The sequence below is a fragment of the Odocoileus virginianus genome, chromosome 2 (genome assembly GCF_023699985.2).
Source record: "Odocoileus virginianus isolate 20LAN1187 ecotype Illinois chromosome 2, Ovbor_1.2, whole genome shotgun sequence".
Taxonomy (NCBI): Eukaryota; Metazoa; Chordata; class Mammalia; order Artiodactyla; family Cervidae; genus Odocoileus; species Odocoileus virginianus.
In genome coordinates, this window is record NC_069675.1 from 79603461 (window position 1) to 79627000 (window position 23540).

Sequence of the window (23540 nt, forward strand, 5' to 3'; positions counted from 1 at the left end):
CTACCCAAAGATATTACAGCATGGTTTTCAATATCAAACAGTATAAACAATGTAAAAATTACCAAGATAATGATTAAATAAACTATGGCATATATGCTTGATATAATACTTTGCAACCATTAAAATGATACTTACATGAAATTAGCATTGACACTGGTGATGCTTATAGCATATTAAGAAGTAAAATATATCATATAAAAATGTTTTTTTATGAATACAGGTAAAATGGAGATGTGCATTGAAATATTATTAGAGGAAAATACATATAGGTGAAAAGTGGTTTTATATGGGTAGTATGACTATGGAAAATTTTTTTCTTCCTGCACTTTTTGAATGTAATTTAATGTATAATTATTACTTGCAAAAATGTAAGACAAATTATACCAAGAAAGCAAGCACTGCTCCCAGTTTAATGCAAATTTTGTAAGAAACATGACCAATTATGAGCTGTCAGTACTTTTCTGGGGCACAGGGAGACAGAACAAATTATGAGTCCCCAGGGCTAAGGGACAGCCAGGGAGTGCTGGTTCTATAAAGTGAATAATAGAGGGTAAAACTGGATGCTTTGAGAAAGCCACTAAGACAGAAAAGAGATGGAACACAGGTGAAACTAGAAAAACCCCACTGTAGGTGGCAGAGAACTGATACACAACCCTTAATCCACACTGTGGATATTGAAAGGGAGGATTTTTGAGGGAATGCACCAAGTCATAAGTCATCCTCCACCCCAGACAAGAAGTGGGGTGGAACAATCATGTCTGACTTCAAGGGTAAAATAGTTAACTGCAAGTATGATGCCCATTAACAGAAGGGAACACAGATAATAGAGACCTGGATCTCTGTGGACGATGGGAGAACAATTCCCAGAAAATTCTCTGACCACAGAAGTACATCCACAGATGATCCTTATAGGATTCCATACAGTTTAGACATAATAACTGAATAAAAATCTGGGTAGAGGTAGTTGTCCTTTCTTTACTAGAATAGTTCTTATTTCCACTTATAAAAAAATACCCCAGTTCATCTTCCTCAGAGTACTTCTATTTGGATGAACTTTCAGTAGCCCTCTGATTTCTATCAAAAGCATTTTGAATAACTACTGTGTATTTGAAATTATGTTAAGAGGGGTTTAAAAAAATGAGTGAGACAATATTCATTCTCTTTAAAGATTTACTGTCTAAGTGGAGACAAGGCAAACTCATTCAGCAGTTAGAAAACCTGTAATCTCAATGGTAAAAAAAAAAAATCAGTTAATATCTTAAGTGATTGATTGCCTTTTATGTACAAAGCACTGTGGGTGGACAATTTAGAGCTGTTTTAAAATTTAATTTCATCTTAACCCTGTTAGTTAGAGTTCAAGATCTCCTTTTCAAACGTGAAGTGACAGGAGCCTAGGGCAGTGATTTGTCCAAGATCACATAGCCAGAAAACATGAAGTCAGATGTATAGCCATGTGGTTTGCAAAATCCAGTGTTCTTTTCACTATGCGCTCCTTCTGTTAGATGGTTTGCTTACTGAATTTTATCTATTCTGCTTTGATCTCCAGTGAGTTCACGAGAAAGAATTAATCCCTTTCAGAAATGGAAATGGAATGGGTTGAGTCATGAGATATTCTTTCATGAGACTGGCCATGGGTAACCATCAACTCATTGCAGCATCTCATGGTAACACTCTCCTAGCTAAGTTAGACAGGCCTCTTTACATGTATAAATATTTCTGTCCTTCAACCAGATCTCTGCAGGGCCTGACGCATGCCGTTGCCTTGCTGTCAGGACTGACCAGCCACTAAACAGGCATTCATTTGTGTAACTATTACAGGCTGTTGTCAGAAAAATTTAATTGCGCTCAAGTCCATATTTTTAAAATCCAGAATTTTAGACTTATAGGAAATTCGAGACAGTATGTATTGACTTGTTGGTATTATTGTTCTGCCTACTTTTGCGAGACATTTTCCCAAACACTATAAAGCAACATAATGTTTATTGACCAATAAATGAACAGTTCTCTGAGGACTGCCTTGGACTCTGGTGATGGATATAGACTCCTTGAATATCATCCAACGAGTGCATCTCAGTTTCTGAAGTTCAGGATGAAAAACAAAAGAATCACAGTATTGAAGCTTGATTTCATTTTAGTTTTTAGACATGCATTTGAGACTTCCATTCCAGGAGATACAATATCAAGTCTTGGTGACTAGTATACGTATTGTACAGCTGATCCAGAGTTTGAATGGGTTTGTGATTTTGAATACCCTAATACATACTTCTCTTAGATATGTTACTTTGAAAAAATGAAGAGTTCATCTTATTTAAAAAAAAATTATTGAAATATATGTGCTGTGCTCTCAGTTGCATCTGACTCTTTGCAACCTCGTGGACTATAGCTCTCCAGGTTCCTCTGTCCATGGAATTTTCCAGGCAAGAATACTGCAGTGGGTTGCTATTTCCTACTCCAGGAGATCTTCCCCCTTCAGAGATTGAACCCACATCTCTTACATCTTCTACATTAGCAGGCAGATTCTTTATCACTGCACCCCCTGGGAAGTCTTTATTGAAATAGAATTGATATATAATGTGTTAGTTTCTGATGTGCAGCAAAGTGATTCAGTTATATACATATATATTATTTTTCATATTCCTTCCCATTATAATTTATTACAAGATATTGAATACAGTTCCCTGTGCTACATAGTAGGACCTTGTTTACCTGAGTTCATCTTTGTTCACCAGCTGCCATCGGAAGTTTAATACAAATAGTTCCATGTGTTATCTGGAAACATTAAGTGGGTTTTCCCTATAAGAAAACAGTCAAAGGAGACATTTGATTATTCCAGGAAAATCTTGTGAGAGACAACAATCGCATGGCTTCAGGTTGGCATACCTAAATTAAAGAGCTGGTTCTACTAAATACAAGATGTGTAATACTAAGGCGTCTGCCAAGCCTCAGCACCCTCATTTGTACACAGCGGACAGTAAAACCTGACTGACAGGTTGGTTGCCAGGATGACAATACCCTATGTAATCTACACTTGGGGTTTCCCTGGTGGCTCAGTGGTAAAGAATCTGTCTGCTAATGCAGGAGACCCCTTGGAGAAGGGAATGGCTACCCACTCCAGTATTCTTGCCTGGAGAATTCCTTGGACAGAGGAACCTGCCAGGCTATAGTCCAAGGTGTCTCAGAAGAGTTGGACACTACTTAGCAACTAAAACAAAGACTAAAACAATCTACACTTTTCTGAGCAAACATCAACCATTCTACTCTGATGATGTCAACTTCTTTGCTTCCTTAGATTCATTATTATAGACAAATCAAATACTTAGGAAACTACTGTAGCTAAAGAAAGAGCTTGAGAAAGAAATAAAATGACCCTGGCTCTAAAGGTTGGAGACTTAGGATGCTATGTTGGTATTTGTTACTTACAATTCCTCTGATGGATAGATACTTGCTATAAGCCATGCATATTAAATTCCACATGTAATCCTGTTGGAAGAATAGAACGACAGCATCAGCAATACTCACTGAGGGGTCTTGTCAATTTGACAGATTTGACAGGCAGACAAATTTAATTTATTAAAATATTCTGTATGGCATTTTTAAAAGACAGGGGGTTTTTACACTGTAAATGGACTGTTTTCACAGCCTTATTAAAATAAATGCATAAAGTCAGCTGTTTTTCTTTGGAATTCATTAGCATGAGATTCAACACTTAGAGAATGGCAATCCAGTCACTGGTATTTGTGTACCTGGATATTTTGGCTGTTTTTCAATCTTTGTATGTAATCTGGGATGTCTCCTTTTAAAGCAAATGGGGATTGTACATAAAAAGGAACATTCTGTCTGCATTATTTGTCCAATTTCAGGGAAATATTTACTGAAATTATTAGAAGCATTTAGAAAGCTAATGCTTTTCACCAAAGGCTGTTGGAAACACTTGAGCAAATTTTGGGTTTCTTTAGGTAAGAGATTTAGCTTTGTTTTTCTTCAAAGAAATCCTATTATTTTCATTGAATGAATATTGTCAAAGTTAACAGATTTCCTGTTTTCTTTCCAAAGGTCATTTAAAAATTAAACACAGTATGCTATAAATTGAAATATTTATACAGATGGTGAGCCAGCATCATTTCTTAGAGTTGTCAATTTCCTCTTAGTAATTGTTTCATTGCAACTATTAATTCTACCTTAGAAAAATGGCTTTAATCTTGACACATTTTGTACACCATATCTGACCAGTGTCTCCATGGCTTCTGACATTTGGCTGCTTTTTCTTTATAGCCCAGCTTGTCACTCAGGACTGACCAGTGGCCCTGACCTCCTGGTAGTGGCCTTTGCCTTTCTCTTTAAGCAAGAGCTTCATCTCTCAGGTGGCCTAAGATCATCACTGTTTTGGGCCCAGGCCCACTCCAAGAAACCCCTCATTTGCACAGCTTCTCAGAGAATTAGTCCTAACCCCGTGAATTAAATCCTAGGCAACCAGTGAATCAATCAGTCAAAGATCTTGCCTGCAAAGATGCGCTGGGAGGTGAATAAATTGGTAAATTAAATGCTAATAACCTGCCAATCTCAGTAGTCCACAGCAAAAGGGCTTTGCTTCAGTATATTTAAACCTCACTACTGTAGAATTTGTAGGCCCAAACACATTTTACATAACATTTTACATAGCATTTTACATAGCATTTTACATAGAAGTGACAGAAGACAGTCTAGTACATCTACATAACATGAAAAGACTGGTCTATTTTCTCAACTATTAACAGAGACTAAACAAAATTGTGTAATTATCTTAAAAACATCATTCAGATCTTCTTTGCCAATGATTTTATTTCCTGAAGTTGATGTCAACTTTCAAATGCTTCTTCCTTCGACCTTCTACGCTTTTTTTTTTTTAGTTCTAACTTGGTAATGACCTAGATCCCAGCTTGTAATGGATTATGGCTAATAGTGTGCTCATCTCCTTTACCAGATTGAGTTTTTGAAGTCTAGACCATGCTTTGCATCCACATGACCTAAAACAAAGCTTACCTTTAATAGGAATCAACAAATGTTTAGGGAGTTTTTGATCTCCCATTAGACCGTTGACCTAAAAATAGCACTTATAGTTCTCATAGAAGAGTAGTTGCTTTTGGATGAACTGAATTTGATGAAGTCAGCTTTGGCTGAGCAACTAAGATGACTAGATATTAGCTACTAAGGAACCAAAGATCAAAAGGCCATGATCCCTGCCTCAAAATTAAAACCTATCTCAGATGGTGATCTGGTCCCCAATAACTTAAAAAAAAATGTATTTGACTTAGATGAGGGGTCGAAAATCTGAACATGAACTGGGTGGAGTGAATGTTAGATGTTTGCGTGAAGAACTAGAGGAGCTCTGTGAGAAAGAATTTAATTTGGCCCAGTGTGGTCAATGTAGTGGGTGTTTCAGGAAAAGGAGAAGATTTATAGAACAGATAATGCATGAACTGTGTTTTATTTATTTTATTTATTTATTTATTTATTTTCCATTTATTTTTATTAGTTGGAGGCTAATTACTTTACAATATTGTAGTGGTTTTTGCCATACATTGACATTAATCAGCCATGGATTTACATGTGTTCCCCATCCTGATCCCCCCCCCTCCCGCCTCCCTCCCCATCCCATCCCTCTGGGTCTTCCCACTGCACCAGCCCCGAGCACTTGTCTCATGCATCCAACCTGGGCTGGTGATCTGTTTCACCCTTGATAGTATACTTGTTTCAATGCTGTTCTCTCTGAACATTCCACCCTCGTCTTCTCCCACAGAGTCTAAAAGTCTGTTCTGTACATCTGTGTCTCTTTTTCTGTTTTGCATATAGGGTTATCATTACCATCTTTCTAAATTCCACATATGTGCATTAGTATACTGTATTGGTCTTTATCTTCCTGGCTTACTTCACTCTGTATAATGGGCTCCAGTTTCATCCATCTCATTAGAACTGATTCAAATGAATTCTTTTTAATGGCTGAGTAATATTCCATAGTGTATATGTACCACAGCTTCCTTATCCATTTGTCTGCTGATGGGCATCTAGGTTGCTTCCATGTCCTGGCTATTATAAACAGTGCTGTGATGAACATTGGGGTGCACGTGTCTCTTTCAGATCTGGTTTCCTCAGCGTGTATGCCCAGGACTGTGTTTTAAATGATGAGGAGGATTGTGATACAAGGTCAAGGAGGGGAGAAGGATGTACCACACAAATGCAACAGCATGAACAAAGGCGTACAGTGACATGGCTTTTGGGGGGAAGCAAGCGGTTCAGCACAGCTAGGGAGATGTATGGTGATGGATAAGGGGATGAAGCTTCAAGGCTGGGGCATAGGGGGCGGAGTGGAGCAGAGCTTCAAGGATGCCATGAGCGTGGATTTTGACTGGTAAGCTATGAAAAGTCTTTAAGCTATGGAAAACTTTAAGGAGATAAACATGGGCAGAACAGATCTGGGCTGTCAAGCACTTATTTTGTTGGTCTGTAGAGGATGGAGTAACTATCTCTGCTCTTGCTTCCTTGAGTAGACCCTGCCTCATAAAATTATACATGAATAAAACAGCTGCACACGAGGGGCACTGATTTTTGAAATCAGAATAGTGAGGCTGCATAATGAAAGCTCTCGTCTGCTCTCTCCTCTGGAAATTGCTCTCTAGACAAAAGCAACATTTTACCATAATCCATATTTACCTTGGTTTTGAATCCCAAATTAGTAATCTTTCATTCTCAAGAAGTACTCCATTCTTAAGTTATAATGCTCCTTTTCTCAACAGGATATTATAGTTTAAAATTTCAAATTAAAATGGCTTTTCTGAAATACAGATAACCCTAACCATGACCAAAACCATATTAAACTGTATTAAACGTCCAGAGGTGTTAAGAGAATAATAATTGCCTGGAAAAGTATGGGATGCTCTTCCTAAGAGTCCAGGGAAAATATCAAATATAAAACCATATATATTTTATAAGACATTAATCAAATTACATATTTTAGTGCTTAGCTACTCTCCATATTATTTCAAATCATTCTGGCTGTTCAGCCAGCCTGGAGGTCCAAACATCACCTCTCAAAAGAGGCTGGTTTTCTTCTGCTACCCCTGTTGGAATGTCAGGTAAGGGGATTCACACTTGCTATAGGTGTATTTGCTCAGTCTAAAATTGGGAGAAAGTTTACTTCCCAAAAGGGGAACAGGACCGGGGCATTTTGTACTGAATGAACACGGCCGTCAAGGACACATTTACTAAAGTTCCCCATGTGGGAAATATCTTGTCTCATCTTCACGTCTTTCAAGTCACTCCTCCCCTGCCTTATAAACCTACAACTCTCAAAGCTATCTCACCTAGGCAGAAATGAAATTACCAAGAGGAGAAAAATCTATATTTCCATCATAATGAAACACAAAATTCATCCGTGGAGAAATGCTTGTACAGTATAACCAGTCCAGAGAACACTTTTCAACTATAGGAGGTTAACCTTCCATCATTTGTAGAGTAATGTAATGCAGTGTTGGAGGGCTTCCCTGGTGGCTCAGAGGGTAAAGAATCCGCCTGCAATGCAGGACACTCAAGTTTGATCCCTGGGTTGGGAGCATCCCCTGGAGAAGGGAATGGATATCCACTCCAGTATTCTTGCCTGGAGAATTCCATGGACAGAGGAGCCTGGTGGGCTACCATCCACAGGGTCACAAAGAGTCAGACTTGACTGAGCAACTAACACTTTATGTTTCATAATGCAGTATAGATGCCTCATAATCTTGGCTTATTTTCTAAATAGAGATGAATTTTCTACTGTGTGGTTCTCAAGGAGAACCACATAGAAATTGATAGATATCTTTAGCCCACTCCTCCTGTGGTTTGGTTCGTAGTAAGCTGGTGGGCAGGATGCCTCATAAACTTAGAAAGTGAAAGTGCCAGCCGCTCAGTCGTGTCCAGCTGTCTGCGACCTCACGGACTATAGCCCACCAGGCTCCTCTGTCCATGGAATCCTTCAGGCAAGAATACTGGAGTGGGTTGCCATTCCCTTCTCTACTCATATACTATGGAGGAGTCAGTTCTCCTCCCTTCCCCCACTTCTTCCCTTTATATAGTAGCAGCTAACTGAGCACCTATCTAAGAGCTTGACTTAACTTTACAGTTGCAAGAATGAGTGAGTCCCTGGTCTACTCCAACAGAGCTCCGTGTAGGGAGAGACAAGTGTAAACAATATTTGCAGTAGAGGTGAGTCTGCAGGAGGGTTAGGCAAATTCATTGGGAACAAAGGAAATGACCGAAATCATGCTGGGGCAGTTTGGAGATAGGCCAGGAAGGGTGGGTGAATAAGGATTTTCCACTCAGAAATCATGGATGGCAATCAGGGGAAGGGGGACAACATAGAAAGTCATGGAAGAGTGAATGAAAACTCCATGTTCTGTAAAATTCTGCAAGTTGAGAGAAATGCAGTTGGTCGTCCACAGGGGTTGGACCGTGGAGCACCCTGATTGCCGTATAGGACCTTGGCCTTCGTCTTGTGAGCAGTGGGTCTCTAATGAGAAAGAATATCATGGCTGTAGGTGTTTGGATAGAACAGCCAGTGGGGGAGACAGGTGGGGAAGCTAGGAAATAGCCAGGTGGAAGGTGAGGACCCAGATTGGATTAGTAGCAGGTGTGATTAAAAACAGTGGTGTGGAATATTTCTGATTGTGTCTGGGAAAGGATTCATCATACCCTCAACATAAAGGATGTCATGTTCTATTATCAAAAGAATAGAAGAATAGAGACACAGGAAACACTCCCCCATCCCCATTCGCACAGTCAACTCTCTCAATGATTAGAGACCTTGTGAACTCTTCCTTCTGAGGTTTTTCTTGGACTATGTGCTAATTTCTGGGTCTGAATCTGGCTTTGGCCTTAAAAGACACATGAGTGATCTGATAAGACTTCCTTGATATGAGTAGGGGATGTATCCTTTGTCAGCTCTAAAATTGCAGAGGTCTCCTAGAGATGGTAAGGTCTTCCCTGAGGAGGGTTGTCAAATAATATGCTGGACATTCAGCTTCGTCTGAATTTCAGATAAACAGGTCATTTTTAGTATAAGTATTTTTCCAGTAGTCATGTATGTATGAGAGTTGGATCATAAAGAAGGATGAGTGCCAAAAAAATGATGCTTTTGAACTGTGGCATAGGAGAGGACTCTTCAGAGTCCCTTGGACAGTAAGGAGATCAAACTGGTCCATCCTAAAGTAAATCAAACCTGAATATTCATTGGAAGGAGTGATGCTGAAGCTGAAGCTCCAATACCTCAGCCACTTGACCCGAAGAGCAGACTCATTAGAAAATACCCTGATTCTGGGAAAGATTGAGGACAAGAGGAGAAGGTGGTGGCAGAGGATGAGATGGTTGGATGGCATCACCTACTCAACAGACTTGAGTTTGAGCAAACTCCAGGAGATAGTGAAGCACAGGGAAGCCTGGCGTGCTGCAGTTGATGGGGTCTCAAAGAGTTGGACATGACTTAGGATTGAACAATAACAACAATATCCCAAACAGTACATGGGACGTACCTATACTAAAATGATTGTTCCCCTTTTGCCTGAAATTCAAAAGGAATTGAGTGGCCTATATTTTTATTTGTAAAATGAGGCAACCCTATTCTTGGTTAGCCACTCTCTGTCTCAGACCTGGGCAAACACATCCGCTGAGAAGCAGAAGGCAGGATGAAATAAAGTGCGTGCTGTTAGAAGCTGGAGGATGATTTACAAAATCATGGCCAGATCTCCTCATTCCCCAGGAGAATCTGAAAACAGTGGGCTTGGCACCAAGCAAAGAGCAGGCATGCTGCAAGACTGTTGGAGGGAGAAAGTTTGAATTTTAGAATAATAATGTATTTGTTAAATCAAATACCAGAATACTTATAATAAAGAAGACCGCATGTTTCCTACTGTGGCCTGAATAGAACATTAATGTCTGTATTATAGATTGATGGCAAGAATTTCCTAAGGAAGCAGTAGCTTTATACAATCTTTTCTGTTTTTTGGAACATGGAATGTAGATCACACTAACTTCTGAAACATGTATTTTACGCTTAAAATTTAGGATATTGGCTCTATCCACACCTAATATTTTATAAAGCCTCTCCCCTTTGAAACAAATTAAGCTCGGAACTCATGTTCACATAAAAACAAAAATAATTGAATTATGAAAGCCAACGGGCAGAGCAATTATTTGTAAATGTTAATATATGAGTAATGTTCATTTAGAAAAGTACCCATGACCAAACTCCATCAAATCTAATTTTCCCAGAGAGTTAAACTAACAATTTTGTAGCTTTTCCCCTGCAGATATGAAGAAAATTTCTAGCAAGAGCTTCAATAATAAGCTTCCTTCTGAAGGAATGATTTTGTGGTTTTGTATGAGAAAAATCTCTCATCCACATACAAAAATCTTCATCCACAGAGATGAAGCTGTGGAAGTTTTTCTCAGAATTAGTTTTGCTCTCACCTTTCCAAGCAAATGATAAGAGAAGATCTTTTCTTTGGATTCTTTGATAGTTATAATTTTTTTTCCCTAGAAACAAATAATATGCAGAATATCCTTTAACTAAAATCAGCCTTAAGCCTCATAAATTACATTTCTGTGAGCTTTCTGAGGTGTGTAGCCATTCCCTTCTCCAGGGGATCTTCCAGATCCAGGGTTTGAACCCCGTTCTCCTGCACAGCAGGCAGATTCTTTACTGGCTGAGCCTCCAGGGAAGCCCTCTGAGGTGGGAAACCCTCCAATTTCAGTTTAAGAAATATAGGCTTCCCAGGTGGCACTAGTGGTAAAGAACCCCCCTGCCAATGCAGGAGACATAAGAGATGTGGGTTCAATCTCTGGGTTGGGAAGATCCCCTGGAGGAGGAAATGGCAACCCACTCCAGTATTCTTGCCTGGAGACTCCCCATGGACAGAGGAGCCTGGCGGGCTATAGTCCATGGGCTTGCACAGAGTTGGACACGACTGAAGTGACTGAACATACACGCACGCGTGCAACATGTGTATGGTAGCTGGCAAGCCAGGTGGTAGCATTCTGCTTTTCCGAGTGATCAATATCACTGAGAACAGTGTAAGGTGTTTTCTACTTACTGAGCAGCTACTAGGTGCCAAGTGCACAGTGTGTTTATTTGGGTGCTGTCTATGAATACAATAATCACAAAACTCACCTACAAAAAGAGCAGAGAAGACTATTTTTCCTTTTCCCTAACATATTCACAGGCTTAAATCTCTTACATTGCAAGTTCAGATGAGGTAAACATTCAACCTGTAAGTCAGGAAATTGGAGATTTTATAATTTATGAAATTGGTCAGAAAATAAGATCTTAGCCTATCTTCAGTTAGAATGGAGAACAGATATCCCCTGCTGAAAAGCTTATTAACTTATTTTATCATCTCATAAGCCCTCTGCTTCATCTTGTGTCTTCTTTTTTCTAATCTTTATAGCTTTCCTTTGAGTCTTTGTCAGTTTTAGGGAAGCAAGGAACATAGGCTTCTAAAAGTGAGACTAACTGCAGCTCCCACATTTTCTTCTTTTTGTTTATGCTTCATTTTAGGCAGAGCTGCATTGATGTCCCAGTTCCTCATTATCTATTTTGCACCCTGGAACTTTTCTTACTGTTTTTGTAGATCTCAAGTCACTCTCCATCTTGATTTTAAATCGTTTACATATATGTATAGGTGTATAAATCTATATCTCCAAATGAAATCACAATTTCTAGCTAGCTGTATAAATTTACATATATGTGTACACATATGCATAGGTGCACATATATATAAATGTGTACATGTGTACATATGTGAATATGTCAATATATCTCTATATCTACATATATTCTCCAAATAGCTAGCAATTCTCAACAAAAATATTGAGTTGGGTCTCAGACAACAATTTTCTAAATACAGTTCCTGATGTTTCCAGAAACCTGAAAGCACTGTGTTTTTCACTTGTGGTCCCTTTATGTATGTGGCAAATCATGTCTGAAAGGCACACCTAACTACATCTCTTCATTTGTTTAAAAAAAGAGAAAGCAGAAGGTTTCAAAAATAGACAAGTAGATAAAAGTAAATTAGGGAGCTCTATTATGTGTGCACAGTAAATATCAATTTCACTGAAATTTGACCCTGCTAAATTTATTAGATACGAATGACAATGAATTCTTAGGGGTGTTGAAAGCACACACACCACATAATCAATAAGGTAATATTGGAAGACAGTTAGGATAAACTGATTACAACACCAATAGCATACTTTTCTGGAAAAAGAATCATTTTCAAACAAGAGCATCCACCACAGAATCATGATACAAAGAGGAAGGAAACATCAAAATTCTGAAAATCTAGTAAAATCAGGTCACATTGAACTTACAGCTGCCTCTGTGTTTGATGTTCTAATCTGACACAAGTGTTTTCTAACTTTGACTGCTTCAGTTAATAAAATATAGTCATGACAGGCATTTAAAATTTTTAAATATTGAGGAAGTTTATATATATAGGCTAATTAATATACTTTTAAAAAATAAGTGCAATACGTGTAACTTCTACAAGTTTTTTTTTTAAACAAAGAGATATACTTTGGGAATAACAGTGTTTAAGGACTGGTTTGGTTAAAGTATGCCTAGAGAAGGCAATGGGACCCCACTCTAGTACTCTTGTCTGGAAAATCCCATGGATGGAGGAGCCTGGTAGGCTGCAGTCCATGGGGTCCCAAAGAGTCAGACATGATTTCACTTTCACTTTTCACTTTTATGCATTGGAGAAGGAAATGGCAACCCACTCCAGTGTTCTTGCCTGGAGAATCCCAGGGATGGGGTTGCACAGAGTTGGACACAACTGAAGTGACTTAGCAGTAGCAGTAGCCTCCCTTCTCCCCATTCCAGGCTCTTTTTTTTTCTTAGTTACAAAATATGTAGCAAAGCACTCCTTGAATTAAAAATATTGTTTGTTTTTTTTTTTAGTTATTTGCTTTTCTAACCTTCTGAAAGTGGAGAAAGAATGGGGGTCAAAAGATAAAAGATAGTTGTCTTCTAAACCACATCACTGACAGGACCAACGACCAGCTCAGCCACACTTAACACTGTGAATATTGCTATGAAGTTCTGTTCTCTCGAAGAAAACTAAAAGCCAAACTAAATTCCTGACTTCCATTAAAATGTCAAGAGGCTTTTTGGCTTAATTTCTATAATTCTGATAACATCCAGAGATATTATATTCATTTATTAAAAAAAATCAAGTCTGTTGGTGCTATCTTCCAAGAGAAATGCCACCTTCTTGATGTCATTCCCATTAAGAACATTCTAAAAATAGACACATTTTCAGCATAAAATATTAGCTAATGTCTTGATAATAGCCTCTTCGTGCTATACAACAACTGGAATTATTCTGCCACTGGTTATTATTAACATTGACCAATAGGTAATAATTATTTCAGTAGGAATGTGAAGAATACACAGACCTTCAAGTTCCCTTTGAAACTAGTGTCTTTCTCTTGTGACTCTGTAGAAGTATCATCAACCCAATCCTTAATAGCACTCATTGTCATGAGTGCTAGTTTGGCTGCCAAACCCATTTGTATTGCTAAACTAATGTCAGTGAGTAGCAAGCTAAGCAATTCCTCTGTTTTAGTGACCCTCTTATTAAGAGCAAAATCAGATTCTATGCCATCAGAGAAAACATATCTTAGTATCAAGTGTGAGAGACCATTGTTTCTTTTGCTAAAGCCCGGCGCTCTGAGTGACAGGTGTAAGACAAAAATGTCAAGAAGGAGTCCTGGTTGAACAAGTGCTTAGGATAGTATTTAATACAGCAGAGAGCCAGGATACAGTAGGACACAGTAAAGAATGTGGGCTGTGTACATACAATATAGAATTTCGATTTAGGATCCACCATCTGTTATTTGAAAGGGGAATAAGGGAAATAAATGATTTTCAGTTCTCCATACATGCAAAGATAAGTTCATTATTACAAAAGTTTTGCTGTTGTATGTGCTGAAAGAAAAGCATAGGCGTTTAAACATTCTTTAAAAAATAAATCACTCAATAGGCTTAAGAAAAATACTCTAGTTCATAGTTCATTGATCTGACCTTTTGACTCAAGATCAGGGAATGAATCCAGGCTGAAAACCAAAAAACAAAACAGAGATGAATCATTTTACCATGAAGAAAAAAAAAAAATGCATTTCCAGTCTCAGCTAACCTCGACTAGTTTTTATTGCATTGTTTTTGAAATGCCAAGAAACTGGCTTTGGCCATAATATTTGCTGTCCAACTAAATCACAGCTGTCAGTATGTGATTGCTTGCAACAATTAGCTAAACACTGTTATTTGACAAATTCCCTTGAAAGGGAAATAGATGCTGGAGGTGTGTCTAACACACACTGAGTCAAGTAACAAGTTAATCAGACGGGGCTGCGGCACAGGGAGAGAAGTTAGTAAGTCCTTGCCCAAGGAAGGGGTTTCAAACAACCTTACTTTTTTGAAAACCATATATTCCTCCTGATCCTTGAAGTTCTCTCCAGTTTTCAGGAATAAACTGTGGGACTGGCTAAAGAGGAGTGGGGGGGAAGCCGCCAATTCTACATTTATTTTTTTTTTCAGAAGATCAGGGGAAATGAAGAAAACAAAAAATGCAAATATGGGATGGTAAGTGGTATACAACAAGGAGAAATTAACACCATGGAACCTATCAATTTCCACCTAAGCAGTACACCCCTTAACTGACAGAAGTTCATCACAATATACACACTGATTAAAAACTCCACCATTACTTAGGCTGCCCTTAAAGTTAAAAAAAAAAAAAAAATGAACCACAATATACAAAAACAGAATTCTCATAAGGTTTGAGAAAAATAGAGTGAAAAGGCAATGTTAGCTAAGCTCTTAGCTAAATCCACTCTTAATGGCCCCCAGTATTTAAGCTATCATGGATTAAAGCCATGAAAATAAAAATTTCAATTTGAAATTTTATTAGCATGTTGCTAAAATGGTCAATAAAAAACATCAACACGATCGGCTTTGTTGACAAAGTTGGAAAACTGCTCTTTCTACTTTTAAAACTTGATTTCCACCTCCCCACCTTCTGAGATTTCTGTTATAGACAAGCCAAACGAAATGTACCGGCTATGGTGCTGGAACAATGCTGGTTTCTGGAATGTTGCCATGTCTTCCCCTCCCTCTCCTCCAACCCCTTTAAAAATGTGGTTATTTTGGAAACGCAGCCCTAGGAGGGAGCCATCTAGGGTTGAGAACAGCACCTTCTTGACAAATTCAATTCGCTGACACCTGGCGAACCTTCCCCTCGTCCGGGGTGGGGGGCGGGACCGGCCCTCCTCACCAAAAGAGCTGCGCCTTCAACCTCCCTGGACCTGGAAGGCATTCCTTCTGCCAGCAAGGGAGACTCACAGGCGGATGCGGGTGGGGAGTGGCGTTCGCTTCCCTGGGTGGAAAGGTCGGGAGGCAAACTCTAGTTTAGCCCGGAGCCTGGGATAACAATGTCAGGAGGCCCGGGGCTGGAAAGCTGGAAGAGTCCCGGGCGGCCTCGGGGTAACCCGGCGTCCCGAAGTACTCTCTTGTGCAATTATTCACAAGTACAGAAGGGACAGGCTCGATTTCTTGGAAATCCTGCCGTCTGGGGAGACATCCATATGGAACGGATCGGTGCCCTGGTACGCTCGATGCTAACCCCCCACCAGCCTTGTCTGTGCACGTTTGGGGCGCGGTGAAAGTCCCTTTCTAGGAGTGATCGAGGGTCAGGAAGGCCTGACCCCTGCTCGCGGGGAAGGCCTGGTCCCTGCTCCCCTGGGCCCATTCTCCAATCCCCACTTACAACCCAAGGAGGGGGCGGGCGGCGCACGCTGGGTCTCCCAACACCATCACCACCCTTAGGGGACTCCGCCGAAGGCGCACCGCCCTTTGGGTCCCCGGGAGAGTTCCTGGGACTTCTGCCATCGCCAGAGAGGTGCGAGGCTGAGGCTGCCACCTGGGGCGCTGGCCGCTGCCGGCGGCCGCTTAACGGGGGGCGGGGATGGTGAATCGCCGTCCTGGAGCCCGAGGGGCTGGGGAGGAGCCAGGCGCCAGAAGACCAGAGGGGCGGGCGGCTCTCCCCTCCAGGCGACTGCTACTACTTGGCATCCACGAGGTCGGCGAGCTCCTGGAGCACCCGCAGGCGGCCGCTGGCGTCTATGCGGCGCTTCTCGCGGATGAGGTCCTCCAGGCTGTGAAACCGGGCCGTGTGCACCTTGTTGTCAGCCAAGTGCACCTTGAGACAGTACTGCTGCTGCGGGGGCTGCGTGCCGGCCGGCACCTCCCCGCCCGCCTTGAACTCCCGCTTGCCGAAGCGGCACCAGGCGGCGAAGCTCTCCGAGTTCGTCCAGCAGATCTCTTCGCTCTTGAGACCCAGGTGGCCGCAGGCGTTCTGCACCACCAGCTCGGCCACCAGGGGGCGGTAGCGGTACCAGCTATTCACCACCCGGCCCACGTTGGCCGCGCCCGCCTCGTACAGGCTGTCCTGGCGGATCTCGCCTTGGCACAGGTGGATGATCTGCCCGCCGCCCACGTACACGGCCCAGTGCGGGGCTGGCGCGGGAGGCTCCGGCGCGGGCTGCAGCCACAGCAGCTCCAGCAGGTCGCCTGGCTCGCAGAGCGCCGGCAGGGCGGTGACCGCGTAGACGCTCAGGTCGGCGCCCTGCGGGCCGCCGCTCACTTTGGAAAAGATGCATTCCTGGCCCCGAAAGGCGGAGAACTGAGTTTCGTTGAGGACCAGCTGGTGCAGCAGGTGGTGGTGGTGGTGGTGGTGGCGGCTGGGGCTCTCCGGGCAGGGGGCGCAGCCCGGGGGGGCCTTCACGCCGAACTTGTCCGGCTGGCCGCGTTCGTCCAAGTCCTCCTCTTCATCAGAGAAGAAGTAAGCGACCCCGACCCGCAGTTCGTCCTTTTCGATCCCTGACGGGTCCCCGGTGGGCAGCTCGCTGTAGTTGAGGTGGGTGATGCGGTCCAGTTGGTTGCCCATCAATGAGGTGGCGAGGCGAGGGCCAGGAGCGGGGATCTGCGGAAGCACAGGGGACATGCAGAGAACACGATCAGAGTCGCGCCCGGCCCTCCCCAGGACGAGCGGTGGCCCTGGGACTTGGCCGCCTGCGCGCCTGTCCTCGAGTCAACCGTCCCAGCCGAGTGTCCTTTGCCAACCGGGGGGCCAGGACTGGCACAGAAGCCACCGGTCCCCGGACGCCACCACACAGTCTCAGACCCTGTAAGGGAACCCGGGTCCAACTCCCGCAAGAGAAAAGGCAGGAGGGCTGGAGGGCGCGGGGTCCCGGTGGGAAGGACAGGTGGGCTGGGGCAGCGTGGGAGTCAGGACACCCGGGAAAGGACGGAGGCTGGGCTGAGAGAAGGAAGGGACGCCTCTGGTCCCAGAGCTTGGAGCAAGCTGCGCTCACATGTCAGTCCCCACCCTCCCCAGCCCACCACTCAGTTTTACACTAGATCACACTCCCCGACAGCGCCTCGCACAATGACAATTGCACACATCACAGGCACTCGCTTGACACCAGCAAAATTGTGCACACTTGGGAGTCCAGACGCTGACAGGCTGGTACACTGGTGTGGTAATGTCACATGCACACACAATGACAAACCTTCGCAACGACACACTCGGACCCCCACCTTCGCACACAATTCCAACCCTACGCTTGCACGCTCCCCCGAGCACGTACATCCATGCTCCCAGGCACACCTGCCCACACAGGCAGGTGCACTCTGCCCCTGAGTTCTTTTGCGCCCCCCCCCATTCACCCCCCACCCCCCGCCAGCCGAATCAATCTGGCTGCGCCAGGGCGAGGCTGCTCTGTCTAAAATAACCTAACAAAGAGGCGAGGGGAGGATGGGGAAGCCGGTGCGGGGTGCATGTGTGCGGCTGTGGGTTGTGTGACGAGGTCCACTTGCAGCCAAAAGACCCCTCTCCCTCCTACCCGGCACAGGGTCCAAACAATCGGACGAAGAAAACACGTTTCCAAAGCAAAGCAAACCGCCTCTGCGTACCCGTGATTTCCCTGCTCCTGAAACCCCAAACTCCTTTAAAGTCTCCTGGTCCCCATGGGTGCCGCGGAGGTGGTGGTGACGAGCGGGTCCTGGGCGGCGAGCGAGGCTGCGGCTCAGTTCTGCCCCGCGCGGATCGGTGCGGTGCGATCTCCGGCGCGGTGCCCGTGCGCCTGCCGGTCGGCGGTGGCAGGGGCGCCGGCTCCACCTGGGCAGTCCAGACTCTATTCTGCTTTCGTGCAGCCCAGCGGAGGACTCTTAAGTAGTCGCTGCCGCTGGTTCCAGGGCCCGCCCCGGGACGCGTTCATTGGCTGGGGCGAGTGCCCGGGCCCCGTCAATCTCCGCCGGAGGGGGCGGGGTGCAGGGGCGGGTCTCCGGTGCGCGCCCCGCCCCGCCCCCGCGCACCGGAGCGCGCGCCGCCCTCGGGAGCGAGGTGTGAGCGTCTGCCGGGAGCGCGCGCCTCCGCGCCCAGCAGCTGCTGCTACCGATCGTAACTGAGCGCACCATCCTCCCGTGTGTACTCTGCCCAGAAGAACAGATCCCAGTCGTGAAGCTGAGTCTGGGAGTGAAGAATCCCCAGTGCACCCCGAGCACTTGGCGCGGCCCCAGGGCGAGGAACGCCATTGTCAGAGGCGGGCACCTGGGGCCCTGCTGGGGACCCCTGACCCTGGGTTCCTGAAGCCTCCTGGGCTAGTCTTTGGCGCACATGCACAGACGTTTTTCCTGCTGGGCGCCAATGCCTTTGAAATTGCGCCTGCGATGGTTAGCTTCTCTCCTTTGACCCGCCTGAAACTGCTGACCTAGCACTGGCGCCTGATTTAAATGGAGCGCGGTGTCAAAGGCGAATGAAAAGTCTGACCCCAGGAGCCTCCTCACTGACTGGGCCTGAGTTTGGCCTCCAGTGGTCTGTCTATGAACGGGGCGCGTCAGGAATGCCAAAAGTGGGACCCAGTCTTTTTTTTTTTTTTTTTTTTTACAGCCCCTAGAAGTGCCATTGTTAAGGGATTTTTCTTTTGTGGGAGAAGGGTGTCCAGCTGTAATTAGTGATTGCGTTTCTGGATGGAAGATTAATGAATGTGCTCTGGATATTGGGTGCTAAAGGATTGCTTTCATACCTGTGAAATTTTAGAACAGTTTGAAAAGCTTATGATGTTAAGACTTGAAGCATTCTTAGATATCTAGTTCTACTGGTCTCTTGCAGCTGCTCAGTGGATCCCAACCTCTTTCCACAGGGAGAACTGGGTGCTTCCTCTTTGTGCCTCTTGGCAGCTGGTACAAACTTTTAGAGCCCTTACCCCTGTTTCATTACAAACCGCTGATGACTTTCTTCCTGTTTCCAAAGTGAATGTCTGAGGACTGACTTAGGTTTCATGCTACTTTGTATTGTGGGCCTTTTTTACAGTACCCGTGTAGCATGGTTTTCATCAGCAGTAAGGAAAATGAAAACAGTCAACAAGTATTGACCACTTACAAGTTACTAGACACTATGTTTTGAGGTTTAAGGAAATGCCTTAATCTTCCTGCCTTTAAGGATTCACTAATATTCCCATGGCAACAAATGAGAAACTGAGGCCCGAATACCCACAACAACAATCTATCCAGGGTCTTTAGGATTTCAGGACCAGTCTTTAACCTTGTTCTACTGTTTATTGAATGAATAAAATCTTGTTGCATAAAGTAAGAAAACTGGTATTCCAGAGAAGTTAGCTGATTGGCCCCAGGTTACATGAGGACTAATACATATTACAAATATTTTTTTGGTAGATGATTTTGCTTAAATATTTTTCAGATTGCAGAGTCTCCTGCTCATGTGTGATTTCTGAAGATTTCTGTATATCCCGCAGCCTCCAAGTGATTTATCAAATTAGAGGCTTAATAAGTATTGCTGGAAAAAATGGTTTTAAATTAACCATCTGTATACATTTGATGTGCATGAATCTTTTGAAAAACTTGGCCATTGCCCATGTAGGAGTTATGAGAATACCAGCTGCCATCCTTGGAACTGACCACAGCTTGTGATGACATTTTTTAGACTTGCTATAAATAATAAGCAACTGATTGGGGCCCTGTAAGTCAAGAGAATTGAACAAGTGGCTTCAGAGATCAAAAGTGAGTTATTGGCCTGGTTATAAACTGGACTTCAGGGATCTCTGGGAGAAGTATCTGAAGAGTTCATTACTGGTGTCTGAGAGGAAATCATTGGAGGTAGCTCAGAGCTTGACACTGAGTAACTTTTTTTGTCCTCTGTCCATCCCAAGATAAAGTCCTGTGCACAAGCATTTACAACATATTTGTATGGGATGCTGTGTTCTGTCCTCCTGTCCTATTCTTCACTGTTTCAGACTACATTGTAAGCAGACTGCTCTTTGCTTAATTTTCTGTCATTCAAAAAGATAATGAACAAGACATTGTTAGGGCTCTAAAAGATGGAGGTACCACTAGATGGCCAGGGATCCAGGTTCCCCAGTGGCTGTCTGCATTGGGTTGTGATGTGAGGGAGAAACCAATTTTCATGGGTTAAGCCACCAGAAAACATTGTGGCTATTTGTGACAGTGAATAGCCTGTCCTGGTCTGTAGTCTCTCCTTTATTTTAGAGCACCAAATATCCCATCCCCTGCCCCTTCTCTCTTAGTGTCTGTCCTCACTGTTGAGGTAGGCTTTCCAATAATGGGATTCTTGAAGGATCACAGCATCGTCACCTACCCAGAATTCAAAGAAATCCACAATGGATGTATCTGTCTCCTCTAGGTACTACCCCATGTCTCCCTACTACTTTTTTCTCTAAATTTTTGTTCACCTCCTTGTGACTAACTTATTCATCTTTGTAAATATCTTCCCTGCCTTCTACTTTTTTTTTGGACCACAAAAATGGCAACTAAGGCTAAAGGGATTCCTAGTAACCTGCTCCCCCTTAATCTCCTTTCATGCACTGACATTCTGACTTTCCTTTTCTTCTTAAGTGAACTCTTCCGACTTTGCTTTCCACATTTTCTGAGTTTCTTCCTATCACTGGATGTTCTTATTAAGATATCTTTGAAAGAAAGTGTTCATTGCTCAGTCGTGTCTGTGCACTATATCCTGTCAGGCTCCTCTGTCCGTGGGATTCTCCAGGCAAGAATACTGGAGTAGGTTGCCATTCCCTTCTCCAAGGGATCTTCCTGACCCAGGGATCGAACCCAGATCTTCTGCACTGCAGGCAGATCCTTTGCCATATGAGCCACCAGGAGGAGCTTAAAGTATCTTTCATGGCTTCTTATTATTTTGCCAGTAAAGAATCAATGAATATCCCCTGGGTAAAACCTTTAGCACTTGTGGGTTTAGCATTTTGCTGTACATGGTTTATACAAAGATGTCTCAACCCAGTATGAATCTCTCCACTGTGTTCTCTATAGATTTTAGGAGAGTACATGCCTTTTGCATGGGTCCACTTCTACATGGTAATGATGGTGGAGTCCTGGGTAGCCCTGGGTCACTATTAGCACTGCTGCCTCCTGTCCAAAATGTCTTTCCCCAGCTTCCTCATCCAGCTTTGACTCAAAATTTATAATCTTTTCAAGTCTCTCCCACATGTCTGTCCCCTCACCATTCTAAAGGAGACTATCTTTTATGCTCCCATGGTACCTTGTACGTATTGGTCATGAGATGTGTCACATGTGTTGAAACACTTATGAAATAAAATTTATATCATTGGTTGATTTTCTTCTCTTTCTTCCTTAGGGAGACTAAGAATTATTTGGGGAAGAGCCCCAAATCTAGTTCAAATCTGTAGTCCCTTTACTTGGCATGAAGTTTAGTGCATAGTGGATACCTGATAGATGCATCTTATCTGACTGCCTGCATGAACCATGATCACTGTTTCACTTACTGAGCGGACACTGTTTGTTTCAGTTTTCAACAACCTGAGTACTCTGACACCTGGAGTATGTTCTCAATTACATGATGTACAAGACGGTTTGCTCTGTGATGTATAGCACTGAGTTTCCAAATGGTCCTCTGGCATCATCCAGGACTTTGATACAAATACAGATTCCCAGGCTCTGACCCAGATGTAGTGAAACTTAATCCCAGGATGGGCTCTAGGGATCTGTACTTTAAACAGTTTCCCTTCACATTCTAGATGCGGCAGAGTGATTACTGGCCAAGCTTTACTCAAATGTAAGAAATTGTTCTTATTCTCCTGAGACAGCCCTTGAAGATAGTCACTTAACAAATACTTGGAATTAGGTTCTCTCGACATCGTGTGGTCCATCTTTAACAGAAGCGAGCTTCATTTTATATTGATCATATGAAACTAGTAAATGTGTATGTTTTCATTCAAAATTGAGTGAAGTCAATTGGTTTTTTAGAAGTTATAGTGTAGTTCTGGGGTAGAGCTGTGGATTTCTCTTCCTTTTCTGTTGATTAGAGCCTTGTGCTCCAGTCCGCTGTGCTAAGCGGCTGTGGTTAGAGCGAAACATGAGTGACAAGGAGACTCTGCTCCCAGGTACATTCCTTGTTTGACTGCTGATTGATTGATGATGAAAATCCTGGCTTTGCTTTTTGTATTGCTTCTGAATTTCCCTCCTACGACTGTGCCTTTTCTGATCCCATTTTTCCCAAAGATCGATTCATTCTCCTGGCTCTGAATGCCACTCCCTTGTACCTCACTCTTTCAATCACCTCTTCTCTTCACCTTCATTTATGATCTTAGTTATCCTACTAGCTCCTTCCCACTGGCATGGAAACACTTTTAAGTCTCTCCCATCTTAAAAACACCCCCTAACTAGACATCTCCCTTGATGTGTCCTCCTCTCTTGAAAGAATTGTTGGTGCACATTTACCTTAAGCCATCATAGGCTCTCTTCTGTACCCATATTGCCAATATACAGCTCTCTCCAGAAACACCAGTCATCCATTGCCTGATGGATTCGTTTGGGTTCTTACTTTATTTCGCTTCCCAGAAGCAGGTGACACAGCTGGCAACTTCCTCCTTCGGACATAAGTTCGTCTTTCACTTTTCACTATGTACACCCTCCATCTCTGGCTGTTCCTCTTACTATGTTTTGTGGGTTCGTTTCCTTCAACTTGTCTTTTCACTGTTGCTTTTCTTGAGATCTCTCTTCCCGATGTGTTCTCATATGAGATCTTCTTGGCTGCCTTTGACTTTCATCATCTTTCCATGTCACGACTCCCTAGTGGAAATCTCCAGGTTCCGTCTCTCTCTTTAACTGACTTGAAGACATGACATGAGGGTGTCCCACAGAGACCTAAAGGGTAGGATGTCCCAGGCTGAGCCCTGAGACACGCTTGCCCTAGGGTTTTTCCTTTTGTGGATGGGCACTGTTCCCTTCCTAGTGTTTTGAGCTGACGCCTGGGCATCATCTACCACTTACCCTCATCCTCAGGCTACATTAGGACCATGCCACCTCCTGCTGTTTCTCCTGTGTGAATATTTTCCTTATCTTTCCTCTTTAGTCCATTTTGGGCTGCCACCTCCTTGGTTCCAGTCACTAGGAACTCCCATCTAAA

The 23540-nt window shown here is 43.3% G+C and overlaps 1 protein-coding gene across 1 annotated transcript; it reads right to left on the reverse strand.

Moving 5' to 3' along the window:
• Positions 1 to 13776: 13776 nt before the first annotated feature.
• Positions 13777 to 18290, reverse strand: LRATD1 (LRAT domain containing 1). Its single transcript, XM_020870891.2, has 2 exons — positions 18035 to 18290; positions 13777 to 17042 (listed from the first exon to the last, which is right to left on the reverse strand). The coding sequence occupies exon 2, from the start codon at positions 17004 to 17006 to the stop codon at positions 16122 to 16124; it is 885 nt and encodes a 294-aa protein (XP_020726550.1). The 5' UTR covers positions 17007 to 17042; positions 18035 to 18290; the 3' UTR covers positions 13777 to 16121.
• Between the last annotated feature and the right edge of the window lie 5250 nt (positions 18291 to 23540).